The 16,409-nt window shown below is 35.5% G+C and overlaps 3 protein-coding genes across 4 annotated transcripts; all 3 read right to left on the bottom strand.

The window, feature by feature from the left end:
- Positions 1-164: 164 nt before the first annotated feature.
- Positions 165-2,394, bottom strand: LOC117906725 (glucan endo-1,3-beta-glucosidase 12-like). The gene is made up of 2 exons (XM_034819890.1): positions 1,036-2,394; positions 165-378 (listed from the first exon to the last, which is right to left on the bottom strand). The coding sequence occupies exons 1-2, from the start codon at positions 2,384-2,386 to the stop codon at positions 347-349; spliced, it is 1,383 nt and encodes a 460-aa protein (XP_034675781.1). The 5' UTR covers positions 2,387-2,394; the 3' UTR covers positions 165-346.
- A 3,704-nt stretch (positions 2,395-6,098) lies between these two features.
- Positions 6,099-10,730, bottom strand: LOC117907151 (serine/threonine-protein kinase/endoribonuclease IRE1b-like). 2 transcript variants are annotated; one of them, XM_034820568.1, is made up of 7 exons: positions 10,429-10,730; positions 10,016-10,238; positions 9,218-9,686; positions 8,056-9,121; positions 7,557-7,732; positions 7,004-7,250; positions 6,099-6,743 (listed from the first exon to the last, which is right to left on the bottom strand). In XM_034820568.1, exons 1-7 carry the CDS (start codon positions 10,572-10,574, stop codon positions 6,293-6,295), a joined length of 2,778 nt encoding a protein of 925 aa, XP_034676459.1. In that variant the 5' UTR covers positions 10,575-10,730; the 3' UTR covers positions 6,099-6,292. The 2 variants fall into 2 exon arrangements, with proteins under 2 accessions (XP_034676459.1, XP_034676458.1); XM_034820567.1 differs by having other exon boundaries at positions 8,056-9,686; positions 10,429-10,728.
- Positions 10,731-12,254: 1,524 nt separating this feature from the next.
- LOC117907541 (glyceraldehyde-3-phosphate dehydrogenase B, chloroplastic) lies at positions 12,255-15,556 on the bottom strand. Its single transcript, XM_034821112.1, has 9 exons — positions 15,396-15,556; positions 15,208-15,321; positions 14,764-14,925; positions 14,503-14,670; positions 14,259-14,419; positions 13,734-13,795; positions 13,600-13,649; positions 13,101-13,507; positions 12,255-12,691 (listed from the first exon to the last, which is right to left on the bottom strand). The coding sequence occupies exons 1-9, from the start codon at positions 15,495-15,497 to the stop codon at positions 12,556-12,558; spliced, it is 1,362 nt and encodes a 453-aa protein (XP_034677003.1). The 5' UTR covers positions 15,498-15,556; the 3' UTR covers positions 12,255-12,555.
- Positions 15,557-16,409: the final 853 nt, after the last annotated feature.

Raw genomic sequence — 16,409 nt, 5'->3', positions numbered from 1 at the left:
AGTGGGAAAAAGAGCAACAACTTTTTTCAAACGAAAGGAAAAAGCCTTTGATTGGGGAGACGTTAAAAGCTGTTAGCATGTGCAGGTGAGCCCATCTTTGTCTTTTGGCCCTTCTCTTCTCCCCAGAAAGAGATCTTGTATCCCCTTATTTCAACAAACCAACAAAAATTTCAACATCCTTCGCATAGGACACACCCATTCAAATTATAAGATTCATGTCATATCACCTTACAATCAATACATCAAATTTTCACTGCTCACATTTTCACTTTTGGTCCAAGCTAATGATTCTACCAAGCACTACAAATGAGCTGTCAACCACATCCACCGCCTTTCTCCTGCTTGATCACTGTTGAGGATATCGGCATCTCCCATAACCTGAGTAAGGCCAAAAATACATTTTTGTTTTCATATTTTCATTAAGGTAAATGTTCATATTGTTAAAAAAGAAAAGGAAAAGAAAAGACAGCTTTGATTTTGATGTTTAGGAATAACAATAAGGTTATATTTGGTTCTCATAAAATTTGAGAGAAAATACAAGGGAAAGAAAATACAAAAGAAAAATAGAAGGAAAGAAAAAGTGAAGGAAAATAAAAAATAGATTAAAAATTGATAAGTTATTTTTATTTTTTACTTCAAACTCATTTTATTTATTTCAACTAATTAATATAAAGATTAAATAATTTTAAAATACATAAGTTTTTAATTAGTTTTAATTATATTTGATTTTCTTTTATATTTTTCATAAGACAACCAAATATTAAAAAATCATTTTTTTTTACATTTTTTTCTTTCCTTAATATTTTTCGGAACCAAACATAACCTAAAAATAAAGACAAGAAAATTATATTTTTGTAAAAACAAAAAATTCTATATGGAATATTCCTAAAAGCTACTTTATTTGAAAAATTATGACTTTAAGATAAACATTTTCGAGCAAATCCAGAAATCAAATTCAACTTAAAAAAAATCTGTAAAACATGGAGATCAAATTAAAAATGGAAAACATAAAAATCTGATATTTAATGAGCTTACTTGGATCACCGAAGGTAACGAGGCCAGCGCCTTTGAAATCACAGTTCCAGTAGTTCCTCCCATGCATCTGATAATACGCATTCATGGCGTATGATGAATGTGCATGAAGCTTATTCGGCTCAAAACAATCCCCACTTCCATATATCTCTCTGCAGTCCACCCCACCAGGTCCACAGCAGAAGTCCAGCACCGCCTGCAGCACCTTCTCATCTGCATGGGGCTTTGCTACGCACCAAACCGAAGGACCCCTCGCTGCGTTCGCTACTTTCTCACCGAACCCCACCGCACCTCCATTGCCGCTGCAGAATTTACAGCTCAAATCTATCTCATATACCTTAGAGCCGTCGCCGTTCAAAATCCCAAAGTTTCTCTCACTCACTCCACCTCCCTTTTTGTTCTCATTGAACAAAGCGAACACAAACACCTCCACCTTGTCCTTCGGCCTCATGGGTGTGCCTTTATCTGACTGCCCACGTTCGATCAGTCTGGTATTGTATTTTTTTGCGTTTTCCGGTGTGGCCGCAGAGTCCCCAGCCTCACCCTTCGACGGCCACCCGGATTCCGATACGGTGATCTCTATGGTCCGATTTCCGAAACCCAGAGCGTTGATGGCTGATCGGACGGCGTCGATTTGAGCATCGAGCATGTTGTTATACACAAACCCCTTTGGGTCGCGTACCCCAGTTGTGTTCCCGAGCAATGCGTACTCCAGATCGATTTTTCCCGGATTGTCTCTGTAGGCAAAATATGGGTAGGCGTTGATCATGAATGGCGCACCAGTATCAGCTATGAACCCAACAATGGAGGTCATGGTTGGGATGAGCTCCAGGGCGAAGGTGGAAGCTGAAGGAGGAAACGAAGAAGCGAGCACAGCCATACTATGTGGGGTGGTGACCTTGATTTTCCGGTCGAGTCCACGAGCTAGTAGGACTCCATGAAGGTTCTGCATTGCTTGAACCAGGGCATTAAGGGCCAAGTGGTCAGTATCAGTGGTCAAATACTCATTACCCACTGCAATGGCGACGATGGAAGTGGCGGGAATGAAGGGCGCGACGCGGGTGGCGAACCACTCGTCGGCGGCGGCCACATCGGAGCTGATGTTGGAGACGTGGTAATTTTCGACGGCGACGATGAGGTCTATGCCTGTGTTGGAAAAGGCCTCTAGGATTTCTGGGTTTGTGTCGTAGATCTTGACCTTGTCGATGAGAGTGGATTGGAGTAGCTGAGCCACCTTCTTGGGCTGAGGGAGGTTGTTTCCGAGAGTGCCGTAGTTTACGCCGACGGAGGAAACCGCCGGAAATAGGCAGAGAAGGAGGAGAAGTGGAAGGAGAAGTAGTGAAGTGGGAGCCATGCTGATGGCTATCGAGTTTCAGTGAGGCTTGGTTAGCCGCGTGGATATATGTACTGATTTCTTCTGGAAAGGCCCCTGTTTTTTGTTGAAATTACATTGTGACATAACCATATTATAATAAAAATTTATTAAATATAGAATTTTTATAAATATTTGGTTGGATTTTGTTAATAAATTTATTGTTTGTCTATGAAAAAAAATTCAAAAATAAAGTGCAATTATATCAATCTTTAAAATAAAATAAACCAAATAAATATATTATTTTAACTTCTTAAAAATTAAATTTTTTAATAAATCATATTTAGTGTGACTTAATGACTTAACATACAATTCAAATCAAAATAGTAAGTCCAAGTTTTTAATTTTTTCTAAATATTAAATATACTTTACACTAATTGTTTGTCCATTGCTCCCTTATTGCTCTCTGATAATCTTAAGTCTTAACTAGATAAATACGTGAATTTAATATTTTTAAAAATATTAGATTGATTTAATTAAATAATATTAATACTTAAAAATAAAAATTAAATGATAAATTATAAAATCAATTATTTAACTTAAGTTAGCCTTAAACCATTAAATATTAAACATCAACCTTTTTATTCAACGAAAGGGTGATGATGAAGTTGCGAAACAATCGATGGGCCATCAGAATAATCTGGCCTCACACCTTTTAGTTCTCCCAAGAATAATAAGAAAGGGGTTTCCTAGCTGCAGCTTTTTCGGCCGTTACCCAGGCGCCAAAGTGGACCAGTATGGGGTTTTGAACCTTTATTTTGAACGCTGATAACCTGATTAGAAAGAAAATTAACTTTTCTACGTGGTTTTTTATTTTTTATTTCTATTTATTTTTTGTGAATTATAGTAAGGAATCTGATATGAATTTATTTGAATGTTTATTAAAGTGCATTTGACAATATTATAAAAAGTATTTCTAAAACACTTTTTAAAATCACTCTAAAACAAAACGCACTCTTAATAAAGCCCGTGAGAAAATGATTTGAAAGGTGAAGGGGAGCAATGATTTAAAAATGGGACAATGGCAGTCATGTAGTTTCTATATTCAAAAAAGGCCCTCTTGCTCAATTCAAAAGCGAAAAAGAAAAAAACGGATGATTTGTCCACGGTGAGCAGTAGAATGAGATTCTGTCAGCGAGAAAATCTTGGCTTCGGAGCCCCTTTTCAAGGGCTTTGTTCCGCGTACCAAATTACCCTTCCCTCAAATGAAGAATACAACGTCATCTGTAAAACTAAAGGGTGAAAAGAAAGGTTAAAGATGGAATTCAAAAAACAAATCACATCAAGTGGTAGTCTAAGAAATTACAACTCCCACCAATAATATTTGGAAACATTTGTTTTCAAAGTCTAAATATTCCTTTTATAGATATGTACAAAATAATATATATCAAAATATATTTTACCCATTTTACAAAATTTAGTACAAAGATATTTTTATCCTAAAAATTCAAATTCATCGTACTCACTCAAATCGTTATCATATTTAATTGATCGGATATAATATGAGATATGATAAAAAAAAATATTATATCATATCATATGTTTGATTGATAATGAGAAAAAAATAAGTTATTTTATCACTTATTCTATAATAATAGTAAAAAGTGTTTCTACTCCTTTTAACATTTAAATTTTTTTATTTTCTTAAATATAAAAGATAATAGAAACACTTTCTAAAATCATTGTGAAATACTTTAAAATATTTTCGAGGAACATATTATTTTTGAAAAGTCGTGAGGAACATGTTATTTGCACCAACAATCGCATGAGCACTTTATTAATAAAACATTGTTACGAAACAAATTAACCCGTTGTACACCACTTTTTCATCCCTTATTATGCAAATATTTTGATTACATAGCACACATCACATTTACAGTTTAGACATGGTATATATATGATCTTTCTCCCTCTAAATGATATCATTTTTAGAACGAGCCTTCGGATAAAAGTGCTGAATATTTTTTTTCCGTAATATAAAGTGGTATATGAAAGAAGAAAAAGGTAAGAGATTTAAAAAGGACTCAAATTCAGGAATTGTTGGGGACATTACCATTTTATCATCAATTACAAGTCTCCTATAGCAGATACAACATAAATCAGTCTTGGTATTGTTTGGATAAAAATTAAAAATTGATAGTAACTCATATATATATAAAATGTAAAAACTCTTTGAGAAAAAATTGAGGTATAGAAGAATTTTTACTATCTCAAATTTTAAAAATTTTGAATGTAGTTTTTAAGGACATATAGCACTTTGTTTTCATATAAGAGGTTACTATTTTTCTATAGGTACTACTATTTTCTTTTTCTAAAAATGGAAAATAGGAAGTGCATCAAAAGTTCTAAACAAACACTTGAGTTTCAACTTCATTTTTGGCAGTGCAATAAACCTCCTAAAACAAAAATCAAATTCTACATCAATAACAAGATTCAAAGTATTCGATCGAATCGTATCTACCTCAACTAGGTCCAAGGCGATTTCAATTTACAACATTAAACACTAAGTCGGTATTAACTGCCCTTGAATTGTCTAACTCGATTGAGTTTTTGAAAGAAAAAAAAAATGGTTGGATTCAAATTGAGTTTTAGATTTGACTCCAATACCCCAAATTACTTTATAAATCCCTCTTCTTTTTCTTCATCCACAAAATCGCCCTTCTTAATTGCCTGCTGCTGCTATTATGGCAACTGAAAGTTGAAAAGCGACATAACGAGAATGTTCTCTCTTCCTCCAATCGACTTCAAATCTTTTTGTTATAGGCTACATCTTGAACGACAATGTGGGTTTTTGGCTGACGACAACGTCTGGTGGTACTTCAGACCTTGAAAGCTTAAGAACAAAGAGTCACACTTACCTGCAGTAGAAGATTCAGATTTGGGAAAGAATGGGTATTGGGTATTTTTTTACATACCAATAATATATATGGTATTATATTATATTATAATATTATCCAGCATTATGAATTACTGATTAGATGTATGGGCTACAGATGGGATTTCAAAAATATATACGGAAGGTAAATAGGGATACTTATATGGCCATGGTATAAAGGTAAGAGCATGAATAATTATATGTTTATAAATATAAACATTTGATAAATTAATTGATTTATAATTAAATTTATTATACTTAAAACTTGAAAAAAATAATTAAAAAATGATAATGTTCATATAAAAAAAATATCATTTAATATATTTTAATAATTAATTAATAAAATATAATTATTTTATCATATTGATTAATTATATCTTATTTTTGAAATTTTATGAGCTATTAAATTAATATGTTTTACATATTGCCCAATATCAATCCAAGTTTCTGAGACCAATGTACTTCAATATCTTCCGAGTTAGTGACCGATACCAAGACCTTTGTATGGCATGAGCAACTAACTTGATATGTTGCACTTGGAAGCTTTGGTCAAGTGGATGAAGATTTATTAAAAGCACTTCACCATGGATTGCCTTCAAACTGGCTTCAGCTCCACAAAATCCAATGTTTCATCTTTCCACTAGATGATTGGGTGCGTCTCTACCATGTTAAGTATAACTGGAAAAAAAATGTACCTGAAACAAAGTTGTTTCAAAATCTCGAAACTAGGAGAATAAGAGAAGGCAGAATTTGAAAATAACAGAAAATCTGCATACCTGCAGGATTCTATGCACTTCTAGCTTCCAAGTGGTTGGGGACTGTTTAACACTAGAGTATTATTAGTCATGAAATCATCAGAAAAGGAAACGTGTGCTAAATACGTCTGAGGTAATGAAATGATACATGTATCTGTTGACGGTATAATATAATGAATATTTACAGTATATTTCACAGATTTTCTTGCAGCTAAAAGGGAAGCCGGGAAAGCAAGAAGGGAGAAAGAGGAGGTTGGGTTAGATAAGATTTCTTTGAATATACTTTTGAAAGAATTCTTCCTCCCTACAGTGTGTGTGTATCACCTTATAAACCTCGATTAAGAATCTTGGAAATCGACTCGAGAAATATAAATTGAATCCTTCAGGAACCGGGCCCAAAATTTCCTGGATATCTGAAGGAAGCTCCCTGTAGTGATTTAACTTGTTTCGTATGACTCTCAGTAAGTCACGGACACTATCAAATTTGTAGCGCCTGTAGCGGCCAATGTTATTGATGAATGCACCTTCCATCTTTTCATCCCATTTCCCATTCAAAGCCAATGTTCCAATGCTTTCTAATTCTTTTAGGAGTTGGGATTCATTCTCCCTGTCTTCCAATTCCACACGATCACTGACATCTCGAAGAAATGAAAGTCGCATTTCAGAACTCCAAAAGAAAGGATGATGCAACACGTCCATGGCCTTTGGCCTAATAACACATTGAAGACATATCATCATATAAAGAAAATTTTAATACCTAAATTGCAACGAGTTGAATAGAACTTTAACATTTATAACTAATGCCCTCCAATTCTAAATAGAGATATATGCTTGTAAATAGAGTCAGCCAACAGAAGAGCTGCCTCTTAGATGGACTTTACATACAAAATACTACACCAAATGATTCATGAAAGCAATTCTTTAGCCCAACTTCAAACTTATATTATGATATAAGGACAAATGGATTACCTTAAATCTGGGTCAGGCTCTAGGAGAAGAGAGAAAAGATCCACAGCTTCAGGAATATTCTCTATTAAGAATAGGTCTTTCCTGTTATTCACAATATTCACATCACGTTCAAAATTGTCACCATATGGGTGTTTACCCCCCGTGAGACAAAAAAAAAGAACACAGCCCAAGCTAAATAAATCCACTGCACGTGTTTGGCGTCCATGGCGAAGTTGTTCAGGTGCTTGCCAACCTGAACTCCCATAACCTGCATTTTTAACAATGATATAGAGGAAAGAACAAATATGTTTTAATTAGTCCACATGCAGGAATGTATCAAACACAAGGACGTTTTAGAGAGGCCAGCCCGATACTCAAGTTTAAAAATAAAATTCTGATTAAGGTTTATAGAATTACAAATAGGAATAAGCAAACTGACTGAATCAACATTCAGATTGTTCCTAACTCAAAAGTTTTCCTCCCTGGGCTTATTTAGTTGTAATTTGAACAACCCTACCAGTGTGCTTCCAAGTATTGAAGAACATTAACAACACGACTGATATAAGATACTCACCAGTACCATGGTGAGTTAAGGAAGACATATCCCCAAGAAGACGCTTGCTGATACCCATATCTGAAAGTTTTGCAGATAAGGATTTCCCCTTGATGATTATCAAAATATTTTGAGGCTTTAGGTCGCGATGTATAATTCCAAGTTCATGCAAATGGGCTAGCCCAGAGACCACATCCCTGCACAATTTAGGATTGTGGAAATATCAAATTCCAATAGTTTTATCACGTAATTTATTCAACTCTTTAATTAAGTGTAATTCTAATGTAATTCAGTGGCACTGTTGCATGGAGAAAAATGAGCATATTGTTTATAAGAGTCCAAAGGGAAAATCCCTTCTAGTTGGGATTGAGGAGTCTCATACTTTCGGTCATATCAGACAAAAGGCTTTCATATACACATCTATGTAGTAGTTATAAAGATAAAGAATAACCAAACGAATGGTATGAAAAAACTTAACCAGTACCCAAAGGAAGAGGGAGATCTAGGACTTTGAACATACCTCATCAATTTTAACAACTGAGGAGAGGGATATCCATTAGTCTTCCATAATTCAAAATCCTTGTTTGGATCCATTATTGAATGTAATCGAACAATATACTCATTCAAGATGTTGGAATCCCAGTCCTGGTTAACTACTTGATCTTGAGAATCGGAGCATAAATAAATCAAATCACTTAAGCTACAATTGCAGCGTTCCAGAGAGAGATAAACAAAATCTTGATCATACTCTACTCCATGCCATCGAACAATATTTGGATGCTGATCTGATACAATAAGATTCTGAATTTCTTTCAAAGCCACATCATGATGTGTCCGCACAAGACGTTTAACAGCTACTGGACGGCCATCATAAATTCCCTCAAGTACAATGGTACCGTTGCTTCCCTTAGCAATTTCTTTCTTAGATACAAGCATCTTACCAATCTTGCGTTCGCCTACATGAACATCAGCAAGACTATTAGAGTTCAACTCCAATTTTGTTTCATTTCTCTCGACTTGTGAAAGTCCATTATTGTCTGCAACCTTACTCTCATATGAGATATTTCCATGCCTTTTCTCATTACTGGCATTGTTCTTATTGATTACCGATTTCCGAGCTTTCTTCTTTTTGGGACTGATACCTTGTACTTTAGAATCCTCGGGCTTTGATTTGCCAGGTTCTCGAACTGCAAAAAATTGGTAAATGATGAAGCCAACAATGAACAGTAGTGGGGCAACCCATATTCCAAGCTTCTCAATATTGTCAGAAACAATGCTCATGATATCCATTTCACTAGCATCACCACCATGAACACTCAAAGTCCCCTCAGAAAGGGGCAATGCAAGCAGTGGTTTGCCTTGGCCAAGGTGATGAGGTCCAGGTAACCTGCCAACAGGCTGTGAAAGAGATTTGGGTTCAGAAGCAGGAAGAGAGAGCACTTCCACAGCAGGAAGAGTCTTAGGTAGTCTATCATGCATGGGAAAAGAATCTAACAAGCTATGGGATCTGGGTTCAGAAGCAGGAAGAGAGAGCACTTCCACAGCAGGAAGAGTCTTAGGTAGTCTATCATGCATGGGAAAAGAATCTAACAAGCTATGGGATCTGGGTTCAGAAGCAGGAAGAGAGAGCACTTCCACAGCAGGAAGAGTCTTAGGTAGTCTATCATGCATGGGAAAAGAATCTAACAAGCTAGGCTCACGGATTCGGTATACAGAAGCCCTTGTCTGACAATGCAATGGAGACTCAATATCACTCATATATTCTGAACCAATCTCAGTCCCTGGACACCGAAAAACAGCCTCAATATCAGCAAACTTTACATTCCACAACACTTTGCCAGAAGTTGGAGAGAAATGCTGCAGTACATAATCTGTCCTCATGATGTAAAGTGGCAGCTCAACTTTCTGCAAATCCACATCACCAGGCTCTATCAATTCTTCAATCTCTTCCCTAGATAGAATAGGGTTTTCTTCATCACCTTGAAACCCTCCTATCAAAGGAGAAGCATCTGATCTAAAAGTGGTAATAATTGTTCCAGATTTGGCGTCAACAAGAAATACTGTGGTTTTCTTTGATCCCACTGTGACTCCATCCTTTGATACATAAGGCGCACCTTCAACATATTTTTCAGGAGTCAATAGAAGTTTTTCCTGGGGCCAACAAACAGTAATGCACATTAACCAGAGCAATCTGGAAAAACAAAATGAGTATTTCTCCAGACTAAGAAAAGATTAACATCAGGTTATTTTCAGTATCCAAACTGCAAAAGATTCACATCTTTCTAGCGAAGCTCCAGACTACAACAGCATAATAAATGATCAATCTTTCAACAAATCAAAGCCCAAGCAAAATCTTCTAGGTTTCAAACTAAAGAACTATGCTTTTTAATCACATATGTGGCCAACACCATACAGTTGGGGTTGTTGTTATCTATACACTCGCCACCAAAAGCATAAAGATAAAAGTTAAGCTTGCATACCCTTTTTCCGAAGCTAATGTTATGCCTGTACAGTTCCCAATCATCTCCACAATCTATAAAGAAGTCAGTACTCAGCTGCTTGTCGTTATCACCATCAAGAAAAGCCTGATACGAAGAATAGATAGATGAACCAGACGCGAACGACCACAGTATTTTCCTCGAACTAGCCTCCACGAAATAAATTGTCCCATCTAAAGCAGCCACTAGCGCTATATCATTTTTACTGAACCAAACACCAAACACAATTCATGAATTCCTAGTTTACCCAGAATATCTGAATTCACCTAGCAAATCTGAATCCAGAAAACCCTAATTTCCAGGTTCTACAAAGTTTTAAAAAAACTGCAAAAAAATTCTATAAAACCCTAATATTCAAGCGGAATCAAAAGAATCAAGAAATCATCGGTACTCACGGCGCTTGTGGCACTATGGAATTGGCCTTCAAGATATCGAAACCCTTGCTGTCGAGATTCAAGAGGGAGTTCTCCGGCTTCGTTGAGATTGCGAGAACGCCCGATATGGAGATGAACCACAGAAGAAAGATCAAAGAACGTTTCATCTCAACCTTGATTTCAGATTTTACTCAATAAATTAGACTTTTCAGAATTATTTTTGAGATTCAACTGGCGGGTTGTGCTTCTTCCCTTGGCAGATACCCAAAAGCTGTTTCGGATCCGTTACCGGAACAAGGAGAAAGAAGAAATCGGGTATTGTATGGTGGCGGCTCTGGTTAATTGCCGTGACCAATCATATCTTGACATGTCATCGTCGGCGCAGTCATTTTGAGGAGAGGTTTACGATTTCACCCCTGAGTTACATCCGCTGACTTCTCGGGGTATTTTGGAAATTAAAGTACGCTACGTCTCTATGGGAATATTTACTATTTCGTCCCTGAGTTTCATTCTAAGTCTTTTTGGACGACTAGGGTATTTTGGAAAATAAAAGTAGGAAAATCCATAGACATAGAGCCGTAGGTTTTGGGGATCGATTGTTTTGAAAAAGAAACGCCGAAGTTTTTGAATCGGAAATTTTTTTTTTACGTAGTTAATAAGGTATTAATACAAAATGTTTTTAACACATCACTTATTACAATTTAATACATAAGTAATAAGGGAATAAAAATAAAATAAAAATAGTAAAAGAGTGTTCTTATAAAGGACCATGAAAATTTAAAAAAAATAAAGAAAAATATTCTCATATTCAATTTATAAAAAAAAGATAAAAAAATTAAAATTGGTTAAAATTTTGTGTATTTTAAAATTATTTAATATCTATAATAAATAAAATGATTTTAAAAAGATATGTAGAAATAATTTATTAATTTTAAAATTATGTTAGAATTCCATGAAAGTGAAAATATTAAATAAAATGATATTTTTTATATTTGGTTTATTATGAAAGTATTAAAAATAATATATATATATATATTCTCTTAATCTTTCTAAAAGCCAACATTGAGAGTTTTCAATTTCTTAATACTAACTTATAGGACTGGAATGGTTAAAAACTTCTATTTAAACTCAATGCACTTTTATCTTTATTAGGATAATTTTATTTAAAAAAATTTAACTTAGTGATATTGTTTGTATCTTAATAATTTTTTAATATTTTAATACAACATTAGCATATAATCATATTTTTTTGTACTATACCAACAATTTTATTAGATTAATTATAAGCATATTAGAAAATTAGATAAATTGAGAAGAAAGATATCAAATGGAGGAAACAAATATGCAAATTAAAGTGAGTCGAATGTATAACCTCTCATTAAACTTAGTTTTGATATTATGTTAAATTATTAATTTTTCTAAAACCTTAGACCTGCATGATTAGAGTTCAACATGTATATCATGCTCTTTAATACTAAGTATCTCACAAATCACCTCCATGTAGACATGACAAAAACCCATAGGTTATGTTTGGTTCTTGAAAATTTGAGAGAAAATATAAAAAAGGAAAATAGAGAGAAAAAACAGAAGGAATAAAAAGTGACAAAAAAAAAATTAATTTAATAAATTATTTTTATATGTTTCTTTAAATTCATTTTACTTATTTCTCTCCGTTACAACAAAATTACATAATTTTAAAATATATAAATTTTAAATTAATTTTAATTATACTTATTTTATTTTATATTTTCTATAATAAAACTAAATATGAGAAAATCAAGAATCAAACATAGTCATAGGTTGTGGTGTGTAATTCGCTCATACATATATAGCAACTTTTTACCCAATCTAATAACAAATGACATGGTTTGATGGTAATTGCTCTTTTTAAGTACAGTTTCCAAACAGGTGGAAGTCTCCAAATTTATTTTCAAATTGCCCATGCAAAAGAAGCATCAATTTGAAAGGCATATGCAGCTCGGGAGCACTGTCTTTCATGTTATTGTCTTACGATTCTGTTTTCTTCCTCAATCGCCATTCAAAATATAAGCATTTGTTTGATGAAGATCAATGAAAAACCCTGGCCCCTAAAACCATAAACAACTTTCAACTAGCCAAAAACCCAAAGAGAAAAAAGAATGCAGCTGCTTAAGCTTCATAGACTTTGCACTCCTCATCAGCAGGGTTTGTCTTGCAGAAATCCTCCAATGGGTCTCCACTTCCTTCTGCAGCAAAACCTGGCCACTTGGCTGCCACCAGATGAGCCAAATCGACCACCCGTTGGCTGCAAAACAACAACCAAACAGGCTATAAGCTACAGCTTAAATTTTAATTACGAGTACATTTGACAATGCTTTTAGAAAACACTTTTAATATAACAAGGGTTTTTGAAAAAAACATTCAGATACTCGACAAATTTTATAAAATATTTTTTAAAAGTTCAAAAATCACTAATAATATTTCCTAAATAAGCACTTGGAGCTCCTTTGATTGTGATTTTACAAAGCATAACATTTCTAACACATAGAAATGTTCTCTAAAATCACAATCAAACAAGTTTTTAATGAATGATTCTTGCAAAAAACACTTCTAACGAGCTCTTTGAGTATAAACACCATTGAAAACACTTTGAATTAATTGGTTCATCTTATGAGCAATGAATCACATGAATTTGAACTAGTATAAACTCTCACCTGTAACCCCATTCATTGTCGTACCAGGCGACCACCTTGACCATATCATCTCCCATGACCATGGTGAGTGATGCATCAATGGTGGAAGAAACGTCAGAGCACTTGAAGTCTACTGAGACGAGGGGGACGTCACAGACAGCCAGAATGCCCTTCAATGGTCCGTCAGCTGCCTTCCTGAAGGCGGCATTGACATCCTCAGCTGTGATTCCTTTCTTCTCAACATTCACGACAAGGTCAACAACTGATACATTAGGGGTGGGCACCCTGAGGGCAATGCCATTGAGCTTGCCCTTGAGCTGGGGCAGCACAAGGGAGACGGCCTTGGCTGCGCCAGTGCTTGTCGGGACTATGTTCAATGCTGCTGCCCTGGCTCTCCTCAAGTCCCTGTGTGAAGCATCCAAAAGCCTCTGCGCAAACCACAACAAAAGCCATGTTTTTCAAACACCTTTACACCAAGAATTTCATTGATGATCATTGGCTAATGAAGAGTAGAATCGACCTGGTCTCCAGTGTAGGAATGGGTGGTAGTCATTGTTCCTTTGACAATGCCTAGAAAACAAGTAAAGGGTCAGTTAAGAATCTAAAATCAATTCACATATTCAGATATTACTGTGAAAGTGAGGAAATGCTTACCCAATTCTTCATCCAGGATCTTCACAAAAGGAGCCAGGCAATTTGTAGTGCAGGAGGCATTGCTGCAAACATCAATATCTCAATCAATATGCCCTAGAATTAGGGATGACAAAGTTCCATACAAGCTGCCCAATATCATTTGAATCCAACACATTTTTCGCGAGTTTGGATTGAATATAATCAGGTTTGAATCAAATTCGTGTTGACCTTTATAACCCATTTAGTAAATAGGTAGGTTTTACGTCAATTTGCAGAATACGAAAATTTACTCATTTAATAATTTTATCAATCAACTTAATTATAACTTTAAACTATTTAATCCACATTTGATGTTACCGTTTAATAATTAGTAGCATTTGAGTAATTAGAATTTCAGTTTATATTTTTTATATGATTATCATTCGGGTTGACTTACTTAGTAGAGAATATTTGGGCTTTAACATGACACAAATGCAACCCCATCTACACGTATTGTCACCCCTACTTAGAATGTATTCACTTGGCTGCCATTTACTCTCTACTCACCTCACAATGTTGGAAACCTCATGGGAGTAATCTCCTTCATTTACTCCAACAACATAGGTTGGAATATCAGCCCCTTTGGCTGGTGCCGTGATAATAACCTTCTTGGCACCAGCTTGGATGTGTTTTCCAGCACCAGGGCCGTCCACGAAGACTCCGGTCCCCTGCAGGAAACCCCAAAATCTCAAATTTCCCAGGGTTCAATGTAAGGAAACACACAACCTGAGGCCTAAAACCATGATATTACCTCAATAACAATGTCGATACCGAGCTCAGCCCATGGGAGCTTCAGGGGGTCCCTGCTGGAGACGACCTTGATGGGCTTGCCATCCACGCTGATGGTCTCATTGTCCACTATCTTCACTTCAGCTTTGAATGTTCCAAGCATAGAGTCATATTTCAGCAAGTGCGAAGCCTGCGTGTTTTTACAAATCAATACTGTTGAATCAACCAATCTAGATCATGAAAATCATGGAAATTCATTTGGGAAATTCAGAGCATTGCTTACGTTCTTCACACCGCCACTGTCATTGACGACAATAACATCGAGGGGAGAGTCTTTCCGCCCATGCCAGCACCGGAGGAAGTTCCTACCAATGCGCCCGAATCCATTGATCGCCACCTTCAATTTGGCCACTGTTTCTCCCCTAACTGGAGCTGGCCCTCCAGCCTAATTTCAAAGAATCAAATCCAACTTATCAGTACTACCAAAATAATTACAATCCATCTTCATATAATGAATCTTCTTCAAACTCTATATCAATAACCCTATTTTCCATATTTTACCCTGATGGGTATAGATTTCAAAAAAAAAAAAAAAAATCCAGTTTTGCAGTAGTTGATTATCATCAGTTGCTCAAAACCCATATAAACATGCTTGAGAACAATCAAAATAGATGATGCTTAAGAAATTAATCAAACAAGATAACAATCAAAAGTTCTTGCAGATAACCTTGGGAGTAAGTTGGGAAGCCACAACATCAAAGAAGGAAGGCTCTCTAGCATTCTTGGCAAAGGTCACACACCCACCGGATCTAAGCCCAGAGAACTCAGCCACTTCCAGCCTCTGCATATAGCCAAAAAGAACTGAGCTATATATGCTTCCTACAAAGGAGAAAAAAGAGAAAGTGGGAGACAGACCTTGGCGAAAAACTGAGTGGGAAAAGAGTGAGAGGCCTTGGAAGGGAGCCTGGTGTTGGTTGTTGGGATTCTTGAAGAAGCCAGAGCTGCATGAGAGGCCATGGCTGCAACTAAAGCTAAGAGGAAAGCTTCCTCAGCACTATATATACAGTTGAATTGGTTGATTCAGTTATTAACAATACATTGTCAAAGGTTTAAGTATAAAATTATGGCTGCAATTGGGGTAAAGAAAATGTGTGGTGAGAGAAGGGGACATGCAGATATGAGATAAGATGATGTTATGGGGCATCCACTGCAACCTAAAAGATCTGAGCCACAGGTTCTTGACTTCTTGGAGCCTCACCCATTAATCTTTTTTCCCAAAATCTCCTCACATATTTTTCTGAATGACAGATAGCTTAATTACCACAAATTGTGAAGAGACGTCAGATGTGGTGTATGAAATGAGCCCAATACACCGTGAAAAAGCAGAAAATTAAAGGTCCCACACCCTGTAATTTTCTTTCTTTTTTTTTGGGCCATTTTTTTCTGGTTCATAAGAAATCATGGTGGATGGTGGACAAGTTTCGGAGAATAATATCTTTGTTTTCTCATTTTGGAGTGACATGGGTTAATAGCATTTCCTAGTTAAGAACTGAAGAAAGAAAAAAACTCAGCTGTGTTCTGAAGTCTGTTGATTGGACCAATGCCATAAAAACTGTGTTGTGAATTGGAAGGTTATAATATTGGAAATTTTGAGCCACATGAAATGGGCTTATATTCTTTCTGTGATTTTGATTTTGCAATGAAATGGGCGAAACTAAATTTAGAAAAGTGAAATTTTGACTTGGGTTCATTCTCTTCTCACTTCTCAGCAGTGAAATTGACCAGGCTTAGAATTTCTCATTTCAGTTTAACGGTCCAAAGACCCTTAAATTAATGGGTAGTAACTAATTTTAGAAAACAAAATTGTGATTTAATTTATCTTATTTTCTTTTCATAGTTTTATTTGGCTAAATAGATTTTGAATAAAAT

This window comes from Vitis riparia, chromosome 18, assembly GCF_004353265.1.
Source record: "Vitis riparia cultivar Riparia Gloire de Montpellier isolate 1030 chromosome 18, EGFV_Vit.rip_1.0, whole genome shotgun sequence".
Classification (NCBI taxonomy): Eukaryota; Viridiplantae; Streptophyta; class Magnoliopsida; order Vitales; family Vitaceae; genus Vitis; species Vitis riparia.
This window is presented reverse-complemented; position numbering and strand designations above follow the sequence as displayed.

Coding starts and splice junctions, on each gene's coding strand:
- LOC117906725 (XM_034819890.1), bottom strand. CDS start 2,386: ATGGCTCCCACTTCACTACTTCTCCTTCCACTTCTCCTCCTTCTCTGC. Junction 379..1,035: donor CGTTACCTTCGGTGATCCAA/GTAAGCTCATTA, acceptor GGCCTTACTCAG/GTTATGGGAGATGCCGATAT.
- LOC117907151 (XM_034820567.1), bottom strand. CDS start 10,574: ATGAAACGTTCTTTGATCTTTCTTCTGTGGTTCATCTCCATATCGGGC. Junction 9,687..10,015: donor ACATTAGCTTCGGAAAAAGG/GTATGCAAGCTT, acceptor TGTTGGCCCCAG/GAAAAACTTCTATTGACTCC. Junction 6,744..7,003: donor GAGCCTGACCCAGATTTAAG/GTAATCCATTTG, acceptor ATGTGTTATTAG/GCCAAAGGCCATGGACGTGT.
- LOC117907541 (XM_034821112.1), bottom strand. CDS start 15,497: ATGGCCTCTCATGCAGCTCTGGCTTCTTCAAGAATCCCAACAACCAAC. Junction 14,926..15,207: donor CTTCCCAACTTACTCCCAAG/GTTATCTGCAAG, acceptor CTTTGAAATTAG/GCTGGAGGGCCAGCTCCAGT. Junction 13,508..13,599: donor ATTCCTACACTGGAGACCAG/GTCGATTCTACT, acceptor TGGTTTGCGCAG/AGGCTTTTGGATGCTTCACA.